At 39.1% G+C, this 20,749-nt stretch overlaps 1 protein-coding gene across 1 annotated transcript in view; it reads right to left on the reverse strand.

Annotated features, from left to right (window-relative positions):
* The window catches only part of DGKE (diacylglycerol kinase epsilon), a gene marked incomplete at its 3' end in the record, with an annotated part of 19,488 nt that extends 367 nt beyond the window's left edge, over positions 1-19,121 (reverse strand). The window contains exons 1-10 of the mRNA XM_082861596.1: positions 18,226-19,121; positions 10,652-10,811; positions 8,757-8,876; positions 6,526-6,669; positions 6,124-6,281; positions 5,697-5,748; positions 4,502-4,615; positions 3,387-3,458; positions 588-715; positions 259-370 (exon numbers count right to left, since the gene is read on the reverse strand). Of these exons, the coding sequence (XP_082717722.1) occupies positions 259-370; positions 588-715; positions 3,387-3,458; positions 4,502-4,615; positions 5,697-5,748; positions 6,124-6,281; positions 6,526-6,669; positions 8,757-8,876; positions 10,652-10,811; positions 18,226-18,680 (1,515 nt within the window). The 5' untranslated portion in view covers positions 18,681-19,121. The remainder of the gene's footprint in view (positions 1-258; positions 371-587; positions 716-3,386; positions 3,459-4,501; positions 4,616-5,696; positions 5,749-6,123; positions 6,282-6,525; positions 6,670-8,756; positions 8,877-10,651; positions 10,812-18,225) is intronic.
* Positions 19,122-20,749: the final 1,628 nt, after the last annotated feature.

Raw genomic sequence — 20,749 nt, forward strand, 5'->3', positions numbered from 1 at the left:
GAAAACTAATCTGAATATATCTTTATTCCTCAATTGTTTAAGGGATTCTTTTTCCCTGAACACTTCATTTCTTCAGCTGGATTGAGGGTCATATTTCCTGTTTCTCCCCATCCTACTCACCCCTGGTGGAGGGTGACCAACAGCATGGGCTGTAAACCACATACTGGTTCAAGGCAAGGTATAGCACGTATACTTACTTCTACACATCAATGGCTTAGAAATGGACAAATTGGTCCATTGTAGCAATATTTCACCTACCCGCACTGTATGTGCTTGTCCTATTCGAAAAGGATTTGCCAGTTTCACTTGAATCTGAGCACAGTGGAAAGACCCATATACTCCAACAACTTCCAGTAAACCATCATCATGCCTAAAATTGGACAAAGGAAATATGGATTATGTGATGCAATAAAATAAAATCAGCCCCAGTAGGACAATTACTTTTTAACATAGGTGGACCAACAACTTATTAAGTATTGATATTAACAAGGTATACAATAAAGAAAATCTGTGGGGAAAATGTTAAAAGTCTACAAAGAACGACAGAAACCAGTGACATTAAAAAAACCACTTGCAAATGTACATACCTGGCTAGAGGGTAAGTCTCATCTCCCATCCCTTCCCACAGTCTGCAGCCACCGCCCCAGTAGCCAATGTTCAGAACGATAATACCTTCCAAATTCGGCAGTTCTACTCGCTCACCATCCAGCTCTAGCTTTAAAGAAATACAAGGAGTAAGTTACTTCAGGGTATGCTACTGCCAGACATACTCACTTAGAATTCCCATCCATTTTCATACACATAAGATGTGACAGCTGGTAGGAAGACTGCTTCCTACTCCTCACTCCAGGTAACCTGGCCTTTCTCACCTGTTCAATGTTTACTGTAATAAATGAATTATAACAAATGAAAATTTCTAAAACCAAGGTCATCAAAGAAATCCTTTTTTGTTGAATCCCCTTATATTTTCAGGTTTTATCTAACTTGCTGTTTTAATAGCACCTCACACTGTTGACCCCTTCCTCTTTTCCTGAATTATTCTCCTCCTTTGCTTTCTGGGAACCAGACTACTTCTCTGGATGTTCCTCCTCAGTCACTACTCCCAACCTCACGTTGAAGGCATTCCACATAGCTATGTACTGGGCTCCTTTCTCTTCTCTACACACTCTGGATTGAAATCTGAGCCACTTCTATCTTGCTAATTGCCACCTCTGTGCTGATGGCTCTATTTTGCTTGTCCAGGAAAGTGAACTGGGCTAGATCTATAAATCTAACTGCCCACAAAACACTGCCAACTGACTGTGGCACCTAATCAACTTTGCCAAGAAAGAGTAGCACTCCCCCGCCCCCAATGCCACAGCCTAACCAGAAACCTGGGAATTATCTTTGACTTCTATGCCTTTACCCTCCATACCAATTAATCACTAAAAACAACTGATGCTGCTTCTTCTAAGTAACCATCCTTCTCCATCATTCCTGACAGTACCCTAGTCCAGCAGCCCATCGTTTCTCTAGCTTTACTGTCCTCTTATTCATCTCTCAAAGATTGGTTAGATTGACACTTATCCCCTTATTACATCCCTTCAATGGCTTGACTCAGTGCTCATGATGAAATCCAAGTTCCTTAACAAGTCACAAGTTCCTCTGTGATCTTGGCCTCTGTCCATCTCTCCAGCCTCAGCTCTCTTATCCCTTTCTCTCCCGCAAGCTCTTGTCCAGCTTGAACACACTCAAATATGTCACATTCTCTCTTGTCTCTGGGCCTCCACACATGCTGTTCTAAGCCTAGAATAATTTTCACCTCTCTTCACTTAGCTAAGTTTTATTTAATTTGCAGACGGCAGCTTGTCACTTCTTCCAGAAAGACTTCCTTGTCAGTCACTTTCCCTAGACAGTTTCCAGTCCCTGGGTTATGTACTGCTCTTATCTATTCCTCTAAGACCGCATATTTTCCTTATCAGATCACTTCTCATGCCATATTGCAATATGATTTAAATGTCTTCTTCTCTCCAGACTGTAAACTTAGTGAGACCGAGGGATTTATCACTGTACAGCTAGTACCTAGAACAGTGCCTGGCATTTTGTAGGTGGTTTCACAAATAATTTTTGTATAAATAAACTATTAGACCAAAAAAAAAAAAAGTGCTACCTTGTATGCTTCACTCTACCCCTGCTATCAAAGCCCAGGAAAAAGGAAATATGATAAAAGCAGAAGGCAACATTTTTTAAGGCAACCCTCACCATTCCTCCTGTGCCGTGAGCTCAGCGTCTGCCTCACCGCAGCAGCTTTCCTTGGTGAGTATACGGTCAGGCGCCTCCCTCTTGGCTCTTTTTTCACGCTTTCCCTAAGTTGTTTATTGTTTGGCTCTTCCCTTCTTACTTTTTTTTTTTTTTTTGGCTGAGCTATGGTATGTGAGATCTTGGTTCCCCAACCAGGGATCAAACCCACACCCACTGCAGTGGAAGTGTGGAGTCTTAACCACTGGACTGTGGAGGAAGTCCCCCTTTTTACTTATTTTAGTAGTTCTAGGTTTCTCTGTATTAATGTCTTTGCCATTGCTATTAACCATTACAGATTCTTTTCTGAAGCAAGCAAGAAATACATATAAAACTTTGCCATATCGTGATGTCAGGGGTGCTGTAGCAATAAGCAATCATGAATATCCTATCTTTATTGCTCATACATTTCTATTTTGCTTTAGTATGTAAGAGAGACACATCACAACCATAATAGGAGTTAAACTTTGGACTTAAACTTCCTCTGAGTACATGATGAGTTAGGCACTGTGTCAGAGAACTCACATGGACGCTGTTCAGAGTCTGTCTATGTAACAGACTCTGGAGTTACATAATCCCGGGTTCAAATCCTGGTTACCTATATCCTTGGGCACTTTATGAATGTGGGCAAGTTATTTAATTTCAAATAGTTTTCTGCGAGATGGGAATATAATAGTACCTGCCTTACAGGTTGTAGTGAGAATTCAGTGGGAAAATGTGTATAAAGCACTTAGTAGAGTGTCTGGTACACAATAAATACTCCCTATGTGTTAGCAAAATATGTTAATAGAAAGTTCAGCGTTTCCGTTAAAAAAAAGTTCATAATCCAGAGACCACCTAAAAGTTTAAAAGCTTACATATATACACTACCAAACGTAAGTTAGATAGCTAGTGGGAAGCAGCCGCACAGCACAGGGAGATCAGCTCGGTGCTTTGTGACTGCCTGGAGGGGTGGGATAGGGAGGGTGGGAGGGAGGGAGATGCAAGAGGGAAGAGATATGGGAACACATGTACATGTATAACTGATTTACTTTGTTATAAAGCTGAAACTAACACACCATTGTAAAGCAATTATACTCCAATAAAGATGTAAAAAAAAAAAAGCTTACCTCAACTTTTTTATTCAAATCTTTACATTCTTGCACTAAACAATCTTTGGTTCCATAAAATAAGTAAACAGCCTATGAGAAATGGACAGAAAATATGATATTAAAGCAATCTAAGAAGCCCTGTAAGCAAGAAAAAGACACTGAACCAAAGCTCCCTGATGTGATGGTTGAGTCATGTATCCAGAGAGTGGACTAGATACAGATGGAAGAAGGGGCACCATTACTTCTGAGTTTAATTAGCCCATTTTTTCAGGGGAATGTAGGATGGGGTGGTTTGTGCTTAAATGCTGTTTTCTCCCAGTTTATCCAAAAAGGTACACCTTATAAAGAAATACTGTGTTAAAATTAGAAAATTCCACCTTTTCCTAGTACTTCAGATTACTTAATGAAAGTAACACAGGTAAGTCTAGCAAACATTTTATAATCACTTTTGAATACAGAAAGGTTGATGGAAGCACTGAGATGTTAATTAGCAACTGTATAAACAGCAATTCTTATTGCCTTAGTAACTATATTAATAAAAGAGAGCTATTTGTAAATTTGAAATATTTGTAAAACAGAACCAGGAACAAAACTGTTTTGTATCTATTTTTTGCATCCTATTGCTCAATCACCAAAAGTCATTAAAAAGATTCCAAGACAAAACTTCCACCAAAGGAATCAATTGTACTAGAAACCAGAGATGATCCCAGTTAAAAGTGCGGTAAACAAACGGCTCCTTTTCTTACCTCATCTGCCTTTTAGAGTCTTTTCAGGCCAATGGAATCTAGTTTTCCATTATGACTTCACCAAAAATTTATCCTGCCTAAATTTATTTCCAATGCTACTTGCCATTTAAGTAAGATAAGCTCTCATACATTCCATTTAGTTGCCATCTAAGCGAAATATGCTGTAAAACATCCCAACTCTGAGTTAAAAAAATTTGGTCGTGGTTATGAAATACTTTAATACATTTAAGGATATAATTTGACAGTCTTACATAAAACAGAACAGGTAAATGTTTCCATAAGTTAGTTCTATCTCAATCTAGTTGAAAGAGTGCTAGATATAATTGAACTATTGATTTTTACTGTACCTTAGGTGATAAGCAGGAAAGGTTATTTTATCCAACACACCTTATTAAGAATTCTGCTAGAAAACAGAGATGGTGCCTTCTCACGATGAGCGTGAAAATTGAGGGCCATAAGAGCATCAGGTCCAACAGAAAAATAGTTGTTCATTGTGAATTCCTGTGGAAAAGGGTAAAAATAAGCAACAGATTATGCTTCCATCCAAGCCTGTGTTATATAATAAATATGTAAATCTTAGTCTTTGTGTTCTTTATGAAAATTAAGTACTTTCTGCATTCACTTTTTGCGTAGTTATTTTATGCTATCCAGTGAAGTTTCCAGAGATAAAGCTTCAGTTCAAAGGTTGATCCTATAAGATATAAATTTCACTTTCCATTTCTGGTTAATATGCTACATCTAAATGGCTCTACTTTGCACCCAGGCTTTCCACTCCTGTGTTCCCATTACATTTGCTTTTTACTTCCATTGCAACTCTCAGGCTCTCAGCTTTTTCAGTCTCAATCAGGCTGCTGATCCCCGCTTAACTTATCTTACTTCCCAATCCAGCCTGGATCCCCTCAACCTAGCTGCACTTAATCTTCTTCCTGAGCAATAAGCTTGCATTTCTTCTTGTTCAGTGGGCCACAGACTCAAGGGTGACATGCCCAAAATCTTAATGCATTTTCTTCCTATTCAAACCTGAAACTCTATTTTTCTTATCCTGGTTACCGTCACTTCTATACATCCCGTCATAAAAACTAGCAATCTGGCAGTAACGTTTTTTCTCGCTTCCCCTGATACCAATCAGCCGCCAAGTCTTGATCAATTCCACCTCTAAAGCGTCTCTGAATTGTCCTCATCCGAAGATGCCCTTGTTTTGGGTCATAGTGCAGGTTTCTAAGCTATTTTCACACTATCTCCAGAGTATCTTTTTAAAAATACAGATCTGCTATCTCTGTATTGCTATTTACTAACCATGATGTGCACCCTCTTGTCTCTATTTCCTCTACCTGGGAAGCCTTTTGTTCCTTTCTCTGTTGATCTAAATTGTATTTGAATTTTAAGGACCAACTCCCAGGTCACTTCCCCTGAAATATTTCCAGCCTGATCTACCAGGGTGGAACCAGGCACACCCCCAGCCTATTTCATAACCAGCTCCCTAGAGATAAGGACCTGTCGCTGTGTCCCATCACAGCACCACAATGGAAGCACTCCATCATGCTTGTTGAGACCACTCGAAACTGCAGCCCTAAAAACATACCTTGAGTTTTCTTAAGTTGTAGTATCCTTTATTTGTTACTTGAACTTTCCATCTAAAACAGAAGTTAAAAAAAGAATCAGTAATTATTACCAAATTAACTGCCAATTAACTATAATTATTACCAATCAACTCTGGACACCTGGTAGACGAGGTTGTTCTATTAAAATAGCATTTGGAGAAATAAGCACATTTAAGTGAGTATGTAAGTTTTGAAATGAGTACTCAGCCTAATTTATGACTTCAGTCCTTACATAACAACAAAATATACAGCAACAAAATAAAACACCAGTATCCATGTATAAGTACAACTAACATAGTTTTTTACATTTAAATTACATTTAACTTTATAACTATACAAGTTCATTTATAATCCAAACAATATTCCCAAAGCTCAAGAAATCTACTTTTGGGGGGAAGTATAACTTACCTATCTAGTTTAACTCCATCTGCTTCCATCACGTTTCTTAAGACTTGTGCAACTGGGATTTCTCCCGCATAGCCTGTACCCCAACCCAAGGTATTAGATAGATCGTTGCCTGTTCCCAGAGGCAAGACTGCAACTTGTGGAATGTATTTCTCTTGTCCCTACAATATAGAAGATATATTTTTGATTTTTCTCTTCAGACTATTTGTAGGGTAATAGTATTTGGTAAAATTTAAAGCCAAAGCAATAAAGATACAAATATAATAATAACTGCTCAATCACAATATTTAAAATTGGCAATGTCTTCTAATATTCATCTGCATAATTAAAAATATAAGCACAAATACTGTATAGTTATCTTAGAAGTGCTTCTGTGAAAGGCAAGTAGGTCTTAAAGATAGATACCTTAATCTTCATTTCATCAACTGCATCCAGGACCCAGCCCACAGTCCCATCCCCTCCACAAACAAGGACTCGAGCTGAATAATAGGGAAGAAGAGTACAAAGTTGCAGGGCTTTGACAGGGGGAGTTTTAGTAACATCAAAAACCTAGACGTGAAAGAAAAGGAAAAAATTATTTTATCCAACACTGTCATCCATCTGTGAGGATAATTTCCTTCTAGATGAGTACATAGATATGCATAAATAACAATACTGGCTACAACGCGTTTATCTTTAACAATATGCCAGGCACTATGCCAGACTACATTCACTGTGGATCATCCCAATGCTGACCCTACAAAGCACGAGTAAACCTCATTCTACTGTCCAGGAAATGGAGGCACAGGAAGGTTAAATAACTTGCCTACGCTTCCTCTGATAATTAGGTGCTAACATACAAATTCAATCCTGTAGTTTATCCATTATACAATACTTCCTCTTTGCTGTTCACATAAAACCAGGCTGTGCTAAGTTCACCTTTAACTAGTGCTTCATATTTTATACTGGATTCAAAAACTCCATTACTAGTGCAAGTTAGTACCAATTTCTGGAAAACAATTCTGCAATATGCATAAAATGACATAAAGGTGAAAGGATCCTTGATACCTATAATTCTGTAAATGATCTAGGAAAATATTTCAAAAGACAAAAATGCCCCGTGTGTAAAGATATTTAGTGTGGCATTATTTATAATGGCACAACCTTAGAGAGAAACTTGACCTCCAACAGCAGGAGACTGGATATAGATATATCCATTTGATTATTTCTTAGTCATTTCATACATAATTATGAGGACTATGTTGCAACACGGAAAAATATACTTTTAGGTAAAGAAAACAGAATGTAAACTTCTACCTAGATTATTGTTACAAAATGCTAATATGTAAATGCACAGACAATTCATGGAAAGAACATGGACAACTGAAAACAACTGATGTATTTGTGTGGAGATAATGCAGGTGATTTTCTTTCCTTTTACTTTAAAATTTTATTCATTCATTTATTTTGGCTGCGCCACGTGACTTGCAGGATCTTAGTTCCCTGAACAGGGACTGAACCCCAGGCCACGGCAGTGAAAGTGCCGAGTCCTAACCAATGGACAGCCAGGGAACTCCCCTTTCTCTTTCCTTTTAAAATTATTTTTATATTTCCTTAAGTTGTGTAATGTTGAAAGGGAAAATTACAAATTAGAAAGAAAAGTTACTGCATTTATGATTGTTGCACAATGAGTTGTTTAGTTTTTCAAAATAGAAGCCGCTAGCATGTCAGCTCAGTCTTAATGGTCTGAGTCTTTTATTCTTACATTTAAAAATGTTGGTGTGCAATTACTCCCAGTTTCCAGCAATCACTGTTTTACTCTCTGTTTCTATAGATTTACCCTTTCTGAACATGTCATATAAATGGAATCATACAATATGGGTCCCCTGCATTGGGCTTCTTTCACTCAGCATGTTTTTGAGGTTCATTTATTGTAGTATGTATGTATGTATCAGTAGTTCCTTTTTATCACTGAATATTCCATTCATATGGGTATATCACATTTTGTTTTATCCAGCCACCGACTGATGGACAGTGGGGTATTTTCACTTTCTGGCTATTTATGAATTATGGTGCTATGAACATTTGCATAAAAGTGTTTGTGGGATATATGTTTTTGTTTCCCTTGGGTAGATTCCTAGAAGTTCTAGGGGGTACGGTAAATTTATGTTTGACTTTCTTGTTTTAAAAAAATATCTATTTATTTATTTGGCTGCGCTGGGTCTTAGCTGTGGCACGCGGGATCTTCGCTGCCACATGCAGGATCTTCATTGCGGCGTTGTTGGATCTGTAGTTGCGGTGTGTGGGATCTTTCAGCTGTGGCATGTGGGATCTAGTTCCCTGACCAGGGATCGAACCTAGACCACCTACACTGGGAGCATGGAGCCTTAGCCACTGGACCACCAGGGAAGTCCCTGTTTGACTTTTTAAGAAATTGTCCAAGTGTTTTCTAAAGTTGCTGCAGCATTTTACATCCCCACCATGAGAACCCCTCTTTCTCCACATATGTGAATGGCTCAATACTTTCATAATTATTATTCTTCCCTACAATCAGATGATTACTGGTTTCAAGCATTAACAGCCATTACAATTTACGGAAAATGTAAAACTAAAAATGAAAAGTTTAATACAGAAAGGAAGGTTTTCTCTTTGGTTACCTGTACGGGATTGAGGAGGATCCTGAATTCTCCCAGCAGTCCTTCTCCCATATTAGTTCCACTACGAGAGTTGGCCAGGATTATTAATGGAGTCCACTGCTTTCCAAGCTTAGATGCTAGCTAAAAAAATTAATGTGAGTGAAAAGACCTTAATATCTCAAAGATGGTGAGCAATAAGTTTTTTCATTTCTTAATAACAACAGTGCTGTAAATTTGCTGAGAGAACAACTATCCCAATCGATACAATATAAAAATCAAAGAATTCTAAGAATGGAAAAGTTCCTTAGAAATGAACTAATTTCTACTTAATATATAATTCTCTTCTACATTATTCTAGATAAGTCATCCAGTATATACTTGGATACTCATGTAAGAAGGAATTCACTAACAAGGCAGCCCATTCCACTACTAAATCAAATTATTAGAAAGTTCTGACTTAAATTGAGTTAAAAATCTGTCTTTCAATAACTTTAATTGTTCTACTTTTTTTTTTTTTTTGCGGTACGTGGGCCTCTCACTGTTGTGGCCTCTCCCGTTGCGGAGCACAGGCTCCGGACGTGCAGGCTCAGCGGCCATGGCTCACGGGCCTAGCAGCTCCGTGGCATGTGGGATCCTCCCAGACCGGGACACGAACCCGTGTCCCCCATATCAGCAGGGGGACTCTCAACCACTGCGCCACCAGGGAAGCCCCATTGTTCTACTTTTGATTCCTGAGGCAAGGAATAATTTCATTTGTTCTTCCATATAACTCTTGTGTTCAAACACCTTAAGCATTATATTGTTTATTAGTCTTGTCTCCCAGGCAACACGTTTCAACCCTTCATAGAATGGACATTGATCTTCTCTGCTCTCTTACCCCTGACTGTCCTTTTCTGGATGAATTCTAATTTTCAAGCTTTTTTTTTTTTAATGGGATATTCAGAAATAGATTCAAGAATCCAGAACTGTACAAAGCCCAAAGTCAAATGAAATTAATGTTTCTCTAATCTAACCACTTCTTTCCTCTCCCCTTCTCCTTGTGGATATAACATTAATGAAGATGTTCCACGGTTTTACTTAGTGATTCTCATCCCCTATGATCTCAGACTGAATTCAGATACGTAAGTGTTGTCCATTTAAAAATAAGTATCACAACAACATTAAACATGTTTTAAATTTTAACATCCCTCTTTCTTTTGCAGGAATATCGACAAAGATGACATTTAAGATATAAAATCCGAACTTGGAAAAAACACAATTTAGTTTTAGAATGAAATAGTTTAACTACTTTGGGACATTCAAGCAGGAAATAATTGCAGATTTTACAGTTTTTCCTTCAGAACTACATGAAGACTGAAAGATGTTTGTACCAATTTTCATACACATACATACTGCCAAGTATTGTCAACAGCTTTAATGCTCACCATTATCTGTGGGGGCATCTAACGCGCAACATAAACTTATCTCCAGGCCCCTACGTGAGGTTCCAAACGAAAAAATACTTTTAGAACAACGTCTGAGGAAAATCTGTTTTCACTGACAATAATCATGAATCCCAAATCCGACTGTTCATCAGAATCATCTGAGGACTTAAACAAAATACAGATTCCTGGGACTTACCCTAGATCTACTAAATCAAACATGGTGATGGAGGTGGGCTCAGAAGTCTGTATTTTTAAAAAGCTCCTCAAGTGATTTGGACTCAGTGATTTAGGATCCATTAATATAACATATTCCAATTTCCCTTCAGACCTGAAAGAACTCGAGCGCCAAAATTTGCGGCACATCTTTAGCAAGTGGGTAGGGCATTATGGCTTACCATAATGAGTCTTCTCACACACACAGCTGTGTTTCATACACTGACTTAAATAACTTTTTGGAAATCAGTTACATAAGGAAAAGTAAACTCTGATTACCATTGCATAATCTGTTTTTTTGTCTTTACGCATCTGATTAATGGAGGTTAAATAACTTGGTGGAATGATGAGGTTTTTGAATTCTCCAAAATCACACTGTTCATTCTTTAAGCTATTTTTCATACACTCATCATGTACTGTTTTCTGACACCAAATGCACCTGAGGGAAGGAAAAAACAAAGACAATAATTAACTTTAAACCACAATCTTACTCATCTGCAAACCAATCATTTTTGTCAAAAAAAAAACTGAAATAGTAATTTCATCACCAATGAAAAAATCTGGCAAATAAAAAACTTATAACTGTATCTGCACAGTGAAAATAGAGCAATGAACTTTTTTTTTAATGCCCTTTTTTTGGGGGGGAGGCCATGCGGCATGTGGGATCTTAGTTCCCTGACCAGGGATCAAAACCGTGCCCCCTGCAGTAGAAGTGCAGAGTCATAACCACTGGACCACCAGGGAAGTCCCTAGAACAATAAACTTTGAGCATACTTGACAGTTTAATCTAACAGTGGTTCTTAAAGTGCGGTCTGGGGAAGATCCTTTCAGGGTGTCTCTGAGGTTAAAATCATTTGAATAATAATATGTTATTTCACCTTCATTCTATCCAAAATATACGGTGGAGTTTTCCGGAAGCTATATGATATGTGCTAAATCAACAGACTGAATGCAGAAGTAGATAGGAGGCGCTAGCTGACTTCCACACCAAAGAAATGTACCAAAAAAGTAAAACGATGCCAATCTTCTCACTAAATTTTCACAAAAATATTTTGTTACCATTATTGTTATTTTTAAAATGAATATTTAAACAATTTCTCAGTTTTAATTTACAACGTGGTAAATATTAGTAGATATAATCCACATAAACAAAGCTGGTCTAGAACAATGGTTTTGTGTACTATCGATTTGTGCTTTGGCTGGAGTAGGTTCGTGAGGCCTAAAGGCCTTTAGCTTAAATGCCCCATTGGCCTGGGTCCTTAAAAGAGTTCCTCAGGGTCCAGTGTGAAAACCGCCTGACTTATAACCATCTGTGAACACTTTAGCAAATATAGTAAAATAGTCAACTTCTTATTGGCAGTTAATATGAAACTAATCTATATGTTTGCATCTGAAGTACAGACAGATATTTATGTTCTAATTTGCCTCTACATTTGAATGCGTGCATGAAACAAGCAGAGAATAGTACTGGCAAAGGTCCTGGGTTTCTATTATTAATCTACTAAGTATTTAATCCACTCACAGATAAGGCAAATCTGACTGTACAGACAAAAACAGGTCAACAGAAAACAATGGTTATAATTAAATAAATAAATTAAAAATAAAAAGAGGATAAAAACTCTTTCACCCCAAGGTCAACTCTCTTGGACTTCTATTTTAAAGTTTTTTTTCAGCTGGATGTTCAGTTTTATCAAGTAATTACTGCTATTAACCCAAGAATCCTATTTACTGCCCAAATTACAATTATCTGCAGGATCTGTTAAAGGGAAAATTGTAAATTAACTTGCATGATAACCCTGTTAACACTTGCTTTCAACCTAAGCTTGAGAAACGACGACAGACTGCTAATGCAGCCAAAGTATACCACCTCCACCTACCGCTCTACCGTTAACTTTAAACTAGTATATTATTACCGAAAATAACCTGAAAGGAAACCCACTGAATTATTTCACAATGGTTTCCTCTGGGAAGAAAAATGGGACCGAGGGATGAGAAGAACATTCTCTTTTTACTCTATGTTCTTTGGTATTGCTTGAGTTTCTAAACACCAGTATGTATTCATGAACTACTTGTATAAATTTTTAAAACTGTATTTTAGATGATATTGGCTTATGCTTTAGAATTTAGAAAATACAGAAAGACATAAAAGTCATCCAGAGATAGTTACTCTTAACTTTTTGATGTATTTATTCTCAGTTTTACAGTCCCTATATGTTTATTTTTCAGGTTAGGGATATGATGTATTTTTATATATATATCTGGACCGTACTTTTCTTTGGAAATTGTATCATGAATTCTGTCCTATGCCATTAAGTATTTTTTAAAAAACATGGTTTGTTAAGAATATTAATATCATATCACATGGATATATCATAATATTTTGTGAATTGATTCATGGTCTATATTCATCTTTTACTAGGTTTTAATAACTCCATGTACTTTTAATTTATATAGGATATCAACTTCTTTTCTGTCATAGTTATTGCAAACATTTCAGTTTTCTCTTAAATTTACCTTTTAATGTACTTTAGTTTATTTTTTGCTAGACAGATCTGTACTTCCCTTTGTGGTTTATTTAAATGCTTTCATGCTCTGAAGTCCTTTACCTTTCCAAATTAGATATTTGCCTATAGCTATTCCCCCCTCACACTTGTTTTCATATTTATGCCTTTAATTCAGTGCTTCTTAACCTTCTGGGGCTACAGATTCCACTGAGAATCTCATGAAAGTGTCAGGCTTCCTGGAACCTTATCTATCTATGAACTAAGAACTCCTGCTTCAATCCATCTGGAGTTTATTTTGGTACAGAGTGTGATATAAAGAGTCAACTTTTATTTCCTCAAAGAGCACATGTCCTAGCATGATTTATAAAGTAATCTTTTCTATCCCACCGATTTGTGACACCTTTATCATTTAATAAGTTCTCATAAATTTCAGAAAAGACTCTTAACCAAGGTGATGGCTATTATCAGCCTTTGCTCTGTAAAGGTAAAGCCAAAATACTTACTCCTTATTCAGCTTTATATTTTTCCTGAGAAATACCACAATCAAAATCGAGACCTGTTCTCGATATAAATTTTGTAATTGGTATTTTATTTGACCTAGATTTCAAACCTGATGGGAAAATAAGACATTACTAATAATGTCTTGATACTTAGTTAGTTTTAGCAGTCATGTCTTTGAGTGATTGTTTATGATCTTTATTCTTTCCCCAACTTTTTATTTTGAAAAATTTTAAACCTACACAGAAGTCAAAAGAATAGCAAAATGAATACCCTTAAACCAACCCTTAACTCTGATTCTTAAGTAACATTTTCTCCCACATTTTCTCTCTCTTTCAAAATAAACTCATATTTTGCTAAATCATTTGAAAGTAAATTATGGACATTATGAGATTTGACCTTTCAATACTTCAGCAAGTATTTCCAAAACACAATGATAGTCTCCTTGCTTTTATACACACACACACACACACACACACACACAATTTAATTTTTATTGGAGTATAGTTGATTTCCAATGTTGTGTTAGTTTCAGGTGTACAGCAAAGTGAATCAGTTATACATATATCCACTCTTTTTTAGATTCTTTTCCCATATAGGCCATTACAGAGTAGTACTGAGTGGAGTTCCCTGTGCTATACAGTAGGTTCTTATTAGTTCCTTGCTTTTTTAAGTGTTTTTGCATTAAAAAAATTTTTTTTACAGGAACACAGGTAAGCCCACCACCTATATTCCAACATTAATATATTAACTGTAACTGCTTTGTTTCATTTCTATCTATCCATTAATCTATCTTATTTTTGGTGCATTAAACATAAATCGCAGACATTAGAATATCTCTTAAACACCTCAGCAAGCAGGCATATCACTACCTTGAGTTCAGTATTTGTTTATAGGTTTTTTTCTTTCAATGTAAAATTTATATATGATGAAATGTACAAATATGTACATCTGCTGAGTTCTGACAAGTAAACATAATTATGTAACTTATCCTTATGAAGACACAGAACATTACCCTATGTGCCATTCTTGTGCAGGGGTATGACTGTTTTATTAAAAAAAAAAAAGTCTTCTCTAAAGTTACCTGTTCACAATAGCTCTCTTCTTTAGTATGCTAGAAGAGGCAACAGAATTATATGTGAAGCTGAGATGGTCATCTATGAAATTCACACTAGAATGGGGTTGGCAAACTACAAATACATCTGCCTCCTAATTCTGTGAATAAGTTTTATTGGAATATAGCTACGCCATTCATTTATGTGCTGTCTGTTGCTAGTTTTGTACTATGATGGACGGTAGAGTGAAGTAATTATAACAGACCATATGGTCTGCAAAGCCTGAAATACTTAGTTTGGCTCTTTATAGAAAAAGTATGCTCACCTCTGCTCCAGAAGATAATTTGGTACCCTTTCATTGTTTTGGATAATTAATGAAATGAATAAACATTAGAATCCAGAATCATAAAGTTTAAGATCAAAGCCTAGAGTAAAGCTGCCAATGTAATTACCTTCCAAGAGTCAGAAGCCTGTTTTATTAATCACTGTGTGTGTGTGTGTGTGTGTGTGGAGGGGGGTGTAATGAAGAAAAGGCCTTATAAATAAAAGGTTTTTTAATAAATAAAAAAGCGTTTTATAAAGGTTTTTATAAATAAAAATACAATATAAACCAAAAAGTTTTCTTAATGAGAGACAGAACACTATAAGGAACAAAGGTTTACTCAATAAACATAATGAATACTTAAAAATAGAACCTGATTTCCTATTTTAGTCAGAATAGAGGTTAGAAGAAACAAAAGAAGTGTGGGGAGCAGTGATAAGATGATACTAGGTGCAGACATACTCTGCCGTGGTTGGGGCAGAGGCAGGAAAACACAGAAAAGAAAGAAGCCTACAGGGAAAATAGGATCCAGCACAGTGCCTGGCACAAAATATATGCTTAATATGTGAAAACTAAATAACGACAGTGAGTATAAATTAAAAGTCCTTTGTCACTTATTCTGTAGCTTTTAAAATCAGTTACCACCTGTCATATGGCCCTTCAAAATGCGACCTTGTTGAACAGTCTTCACAGTCCACTTGAAATCTTAGACTTCTCAAGAATGTGACGCAGACACAGAAGGAGCCCTCCCCAGGGCTGGATAAAATCCAGAGAGGGACAGTCTGGTCTGTGTTTAAAGGTTGTAAATATTTATTCTCTTCCTTTTTCCAAAATATCTCATTCCTACAGAAGGTCACAGCAGACTGTAATCCTGCATAAAATTATCTGCTAAAATAAATCAGAATATTATAAAATACATACTACTTCAGGACACTGTGCTCTCTTCTCCTGGGAATGATAAACACTTCCTAAATTATACAGGAACCATTTTTACCATGGGTGAGGAGTTCCAGCATGCTGGGAACAGACTGCTCAGTAACCAGTAAGAACAAGCTAAGGCAGAAAAGGAGACCTATCACTGCCATGTTCACTGTGCTCAAAGGAGGGAACACAAAATTAAGGACAGAGGCTCATGTTTAAGAAGTACATAAATATAGCAGTGGTTCTTAAACTTTAGAATTATCTGCAGGGCCTGTTAGGCAAAGATTGTTGGTTGCCAGCCCAAGTTTCTGATTCAGTGTGTCTGGACTGGGGCTAACACTGCCAGGAAAAATAGAAGATGCTCAGTTAAATGTGAATTACAGATAAACAACAAACAATTTTTGGTCTAAGTATGTCTCAAATATTGTAAACATTTTATTTTGTATTAAATACAAATATTTTATTTAGTGTGTAAATCTAAATCTGTGTTAGAATTTGCATTTGTAACAAGTTTCCAAGTAATACTGATGCTGCTGGTCTGGGGACCTTACTTTGAGAACTACTGAGATATAGGATATGATGTCATCATTAAGAAGGAAAAATTGGGGGCAGGGGTGAGTAGATTAGGGAAGTGTTCCTGGAGTAAAGGGCACAAGATGAGTCATTAGGATGCCTAGAGGGACTTCCCTGGTGGTCCAGTGGTTAAGACTCTGCACTCTCAATGCAGGGGGCCAGGGTTCGACCCCTGGTCAGGGAACTAGATCCTGCATGCCGCAACTAAAAGTTCCCGCATGCTGCAACTAAGACACAGCGCAGCCAAATAAATTAAAAAAAAAAAATCTTTGAAGGATGCCTAGAAGCTAGCCAGGAGGAGGATACTTAAGCCTTGAGAAAAAAAAGGGTAGTATGAAAAGGGTATTTAAAGGAAACCACAACCAGCCTGATGTTGCTGGTGCATAAAGTTTAATGCAGATGGTGGTAGATAAGACTAGACAGGCAGGCAGGGTCCAAAGAGCACGAGGACCTTGTATACCACGTTAAGCACTTGGAGTTAACACTGAAAGACCATCACTTTAAGTGATGGGGGTAATTGAAGCGTTTTAAACAGAGCAGAAACCCCAATCAGATATGCATTTCTAGAAAGATCATTTGGTTGGAGAATCAGAGCATTATGATTATTTGTTAAGGAGTATATGAAATGCAGTTAAGATATTTATAGAAGCCATTTTAATCTAATTCTGCACAGACACAAAGAAGGGAAGGAAATAAAACAATATTCAATTCATGCCTTCTTTCCAACTAATCCCAATTCTCCAAGACTGAAGCTTAACTAGGGAGACAATTATGAAATTTTTTAAAAGACACTGGTAACCTAGCTCTCACTGATGCCAAAAAGACATCTGAATTTGAAAGATATCAAGTAAAAATGGTTATAAATCTCTGTAGTTGTTTAAAGTATATATTTTGGTAACTTTTAAAGTCTAAATCTTAAGTATAAAATTATTTAAAATAAGATTTAAAAATAATTGTTGATATAACAATGCTCATGCTAATTAAAAAAAGGATTTTTAAATAAAATAAACAAAATATAATCAAAAAAGTAACTTGCTATCTCATGCCAGCTTTCTATTTCTGTTCTTAAATATGTTTAGGGACTTTTCAACTTGTCAGAAACAAAACCCATCACAATGAAGATGTCCAGACTTAAGGCAGAGAAGAGGCTAGGGGTTAGTATTCCTAACCCTGTACTGGGGGTTAGAAATCCAGGATGCCAGTTCTACTTTACCACTGAGTAAATTTCTCTGAACTATCAAATTCTCTCAAATGAGTTAGAACAGATAATCTGCAAAGCAGCATCCCCTTTTATTACCAACCTCTAACATGAGGAAAGGACATCTTCACCTATTTTCAGACAACATTTAAGAACACAAATGTGTTGTCCAGTGTGTATTTAAAAGCGATTAAAATATTCTTGGATTAATCAAAGTCACTTGTCTAAGATGCTACAGGTCCTGAAACACCATCTGGCAAAAGGAGTGTTCTTTTGGAGTGTATTTCACTATAGCACCGAATATAGATTAGAAAAGATACTTAAAGTGCTCCTCTGGAATGACACTTGTTTTCATTGTACATTCATAACACAACACTCAGGATGAATCAGTTTTGAGACTCTAGGGAAAAGTTAATTTGTTCATACTTCATTTTTTCTCATGCAAAATGGAGCTAAACAATAGAAACAAAAGCTAAAATATAACATACAGTGGCCATAAAGTATGTGGCACTTAGAGACCTCTGGATGAAAGTTAAGAGCCAAGTTTTATTACCCAAAAGGGCAAGTTGGCTAAGGAGTGTAGGCTAGATGAATCAACGAGGCAAATGACTATTGCAAAGCTGCCTCACTGTATATAATACCAGGACTATTTATTAGCTTGTGCCCTCTAAGTGGGCAGTTGAGGCCATTTGTGGAGATCAAAGCAGGCTGCTACGCCCACTCTTTGAAATCCTGACTCCCTCCAAGCATCGTGGGACAATCAGTACCCACAAAGGCCGTACCTGTAATCGCAGAGCTTGGGTTGACTGCCGCATTGCTGCTTGCAAACCACACAGTAACTGCACAGGGGCACGTTGCCCCGGATCCAGTGGTGGTGCATGGCGTCCAAGGCCTTGCTGTCATTCTTGAGCATGATCTCCTTGCAGTGAAAGCGCTTGTCGGCCTTCTTGAGGCAGCCCTCGTCCACGCGGAGCCCGCAGCAGTCGCAGAAGGCGCCCTGCAGGATGTGCTGCGCGCACACGCAGCAGTAGGTGGGATGGCTGAACAGGTCCGTGTCGCGCCACCCATGCTTGCTCTTGCGGAAGATGTCCCTGCGGTGCAGCTGCCGGCGCGACCGCTGGAGGCTGCACCAGAAGGTGATGAACACGGGCAGCAGCACCGAGCACAGCGTCCACAGGACCAGGTGCCCGTCCGCAAACAGGCCCTCGTAAGGCGCCGGCCGCTTCTCCCCTTCCATCTTCCCCAAGGTCTATTTCTAACTAGGAGAGACACGGGCGGGTCCACCTCGGGCTCGCTGTCCCCGTCCCGCCCTCCTTCCTGCCTTTCAGGGCATCCCAAAAGCGCCGTCGGCCCAGGTGGCTCCGCTCTCTCCAAGGAGGGGCACGCGCGCCGTCTTCCCCGCGGCGCGACCCCAGTGCCTCCGGGTGGCCGCGCCGCGGACCTGCGGCGCCGAGGGGGCGGCGCCCAGGGCTGTCACGCTCCGTCCCCTCCCTCCTCCTTGGGCCCGGCCACCGCCTCCTCACCTCGTCCGGCACGGGGAAAGGCGCAATCACAATGTACAGGCTGCCCCCACGGGAAGGCCGGTGCGGCGCCCACTCTTTGGGCGCGACAGCGCGCGTGGGCCGCACGAAGCCTGCTGGCTCCCGTAACCATTAGCCCACACCCAGCAAACATACCCGTACTGCAGCTCGTGGGCCCGCGCGGCCTCCCTCAGGCCCGCCCCCGCCCACCGCGCGGCCCCGCCCCTCTCGCGAGGCCTCAGGGGCCAGGGCCCCGGCCCCACCCGCCCCTCCGGCCCTACCTAGTCTGGGGCGGTGGCGCGGCTCCCGGGGCCAGGTTTCGGGCCTTCCTCGCACCCTTGCGCCACCAGGAGGCCTGCGGGGTCGTGCGGACGCCACTGGAGCTGCCCGGGTCCACTGGAGCCGCGGGCGAGGGCGGGGCCTGCGGCTAGAGCTCGGCTGCTGGACTGAGTGTAATATGCGACCGGAAGGCCGAGAGGCCTGCGGCGGCAGGGCCTTGGGGAGGGGGAGGAGGAGCAGGATGGGAAGGGCGGCCCCCGTGGGCGTGGCTTAGGGAGAACAGTGGGCGGAGTAACAATTAGGTGGGGGCGTTAGAGAGGATGGATGGTTGAGTCTTCTGAGTCTGTAATCAGCGAGAGTTCTAGCATGAATGATTTACACAGTATAAATTAACCTTTTCTGTGACTTCCAGCCTCACTGGTGGAGGTGGGAGCTGGCACAGTTTTGAAAGTTGTAAGGGAGAAAACTGGCAGTTTTGAGAGTGTTATGTTCTGATAGAACAGGACAATCCAAGTAAAAAATTGGTAGCTGTCACCTGCGCTCCCGCTAGTTACTTATTAAACAGAAAGCTGAGGGCTTACTATGTGCCAAGCACTGTGCGAAGAGCCCCAGCTCTCCCAGAGTGCCAGGACTGTTGAAACATGCCTAACAAGAAGGATTTATTAGCCCTGTTTGTAATGGCTTACTGCACCCCAGCTTCAATCTCTGCACTTACCACGCGCCATGCTAAATTTATCATCCCCATTTTACAGATGAGGAAAACAGAGGTACATGATTGTTGTCACAAACCCAGTGTTGGGGCTGAGATCACTTTGTTTTAACTTTGTCACCGAAGTTGCTTCAATCTAAACCATCAAAGAGAAAATTTCTCTTATTTTGTTACTTCTCTGAGAAACTGTGCCCTGGACTGTCTTGTTAAAAAGCAGATTCTTATTTCCTTTTTCAGGGATGAGGACTGAGAGTCTTCATTTCTAATAACTGGTCTAATGTTGATGGTTCCCAGGCCACACTTGGAGTGGCAATGCTGAAACATTTAATAACCTGGATTGTGAAGATTGAGGGAGGGCATGTGGTGAAATGGGAAGAGCAGTTAGATGGCATTATGAGGCCTGGGATCAGATTCCTGCCCTCACACATCTAATTGTATCTTCCTGTGCTTGTCTGTTCATCTCTCTGGGCCTCACGTTCCTCATCTGCCACATGGGACAGTTGGATGAGATCTCTAAAGCTTCCCTTCTGCTCTGATAGCCTTCATGTGTATGGAAATATCGTTGTCTTTTATGACTCCTAGTTGAGGCAGAGCCCTTAAATTAGTTTAGATTTGGAAACGTAACAAAAGATTATACTTTTAAAAAGTGAGGATTCCCCCTCCCCATTCCCATTATAGAACATTTGGGAAACACAGAAAAATATAAAGGAAGAAAAAGAATCATCCATCTCTCACCTCAAAGACACTCTATGTTTGAACATTTTGGCCTATTTTCTTCCATTATTTTCTATGGAAAAA

This window comes from Leucopleurus acutus (assembly GCF_964270905.1).
Source record: "Leucopleurus acutus genome assembly, chromosome: 19".
Lineage (NCBI taxonomy): Eukaryota > Metazoa > Chordata > Mammalia > Artiodactyla > Delphinidae > Leucopleurus > Leucopleurus acutus.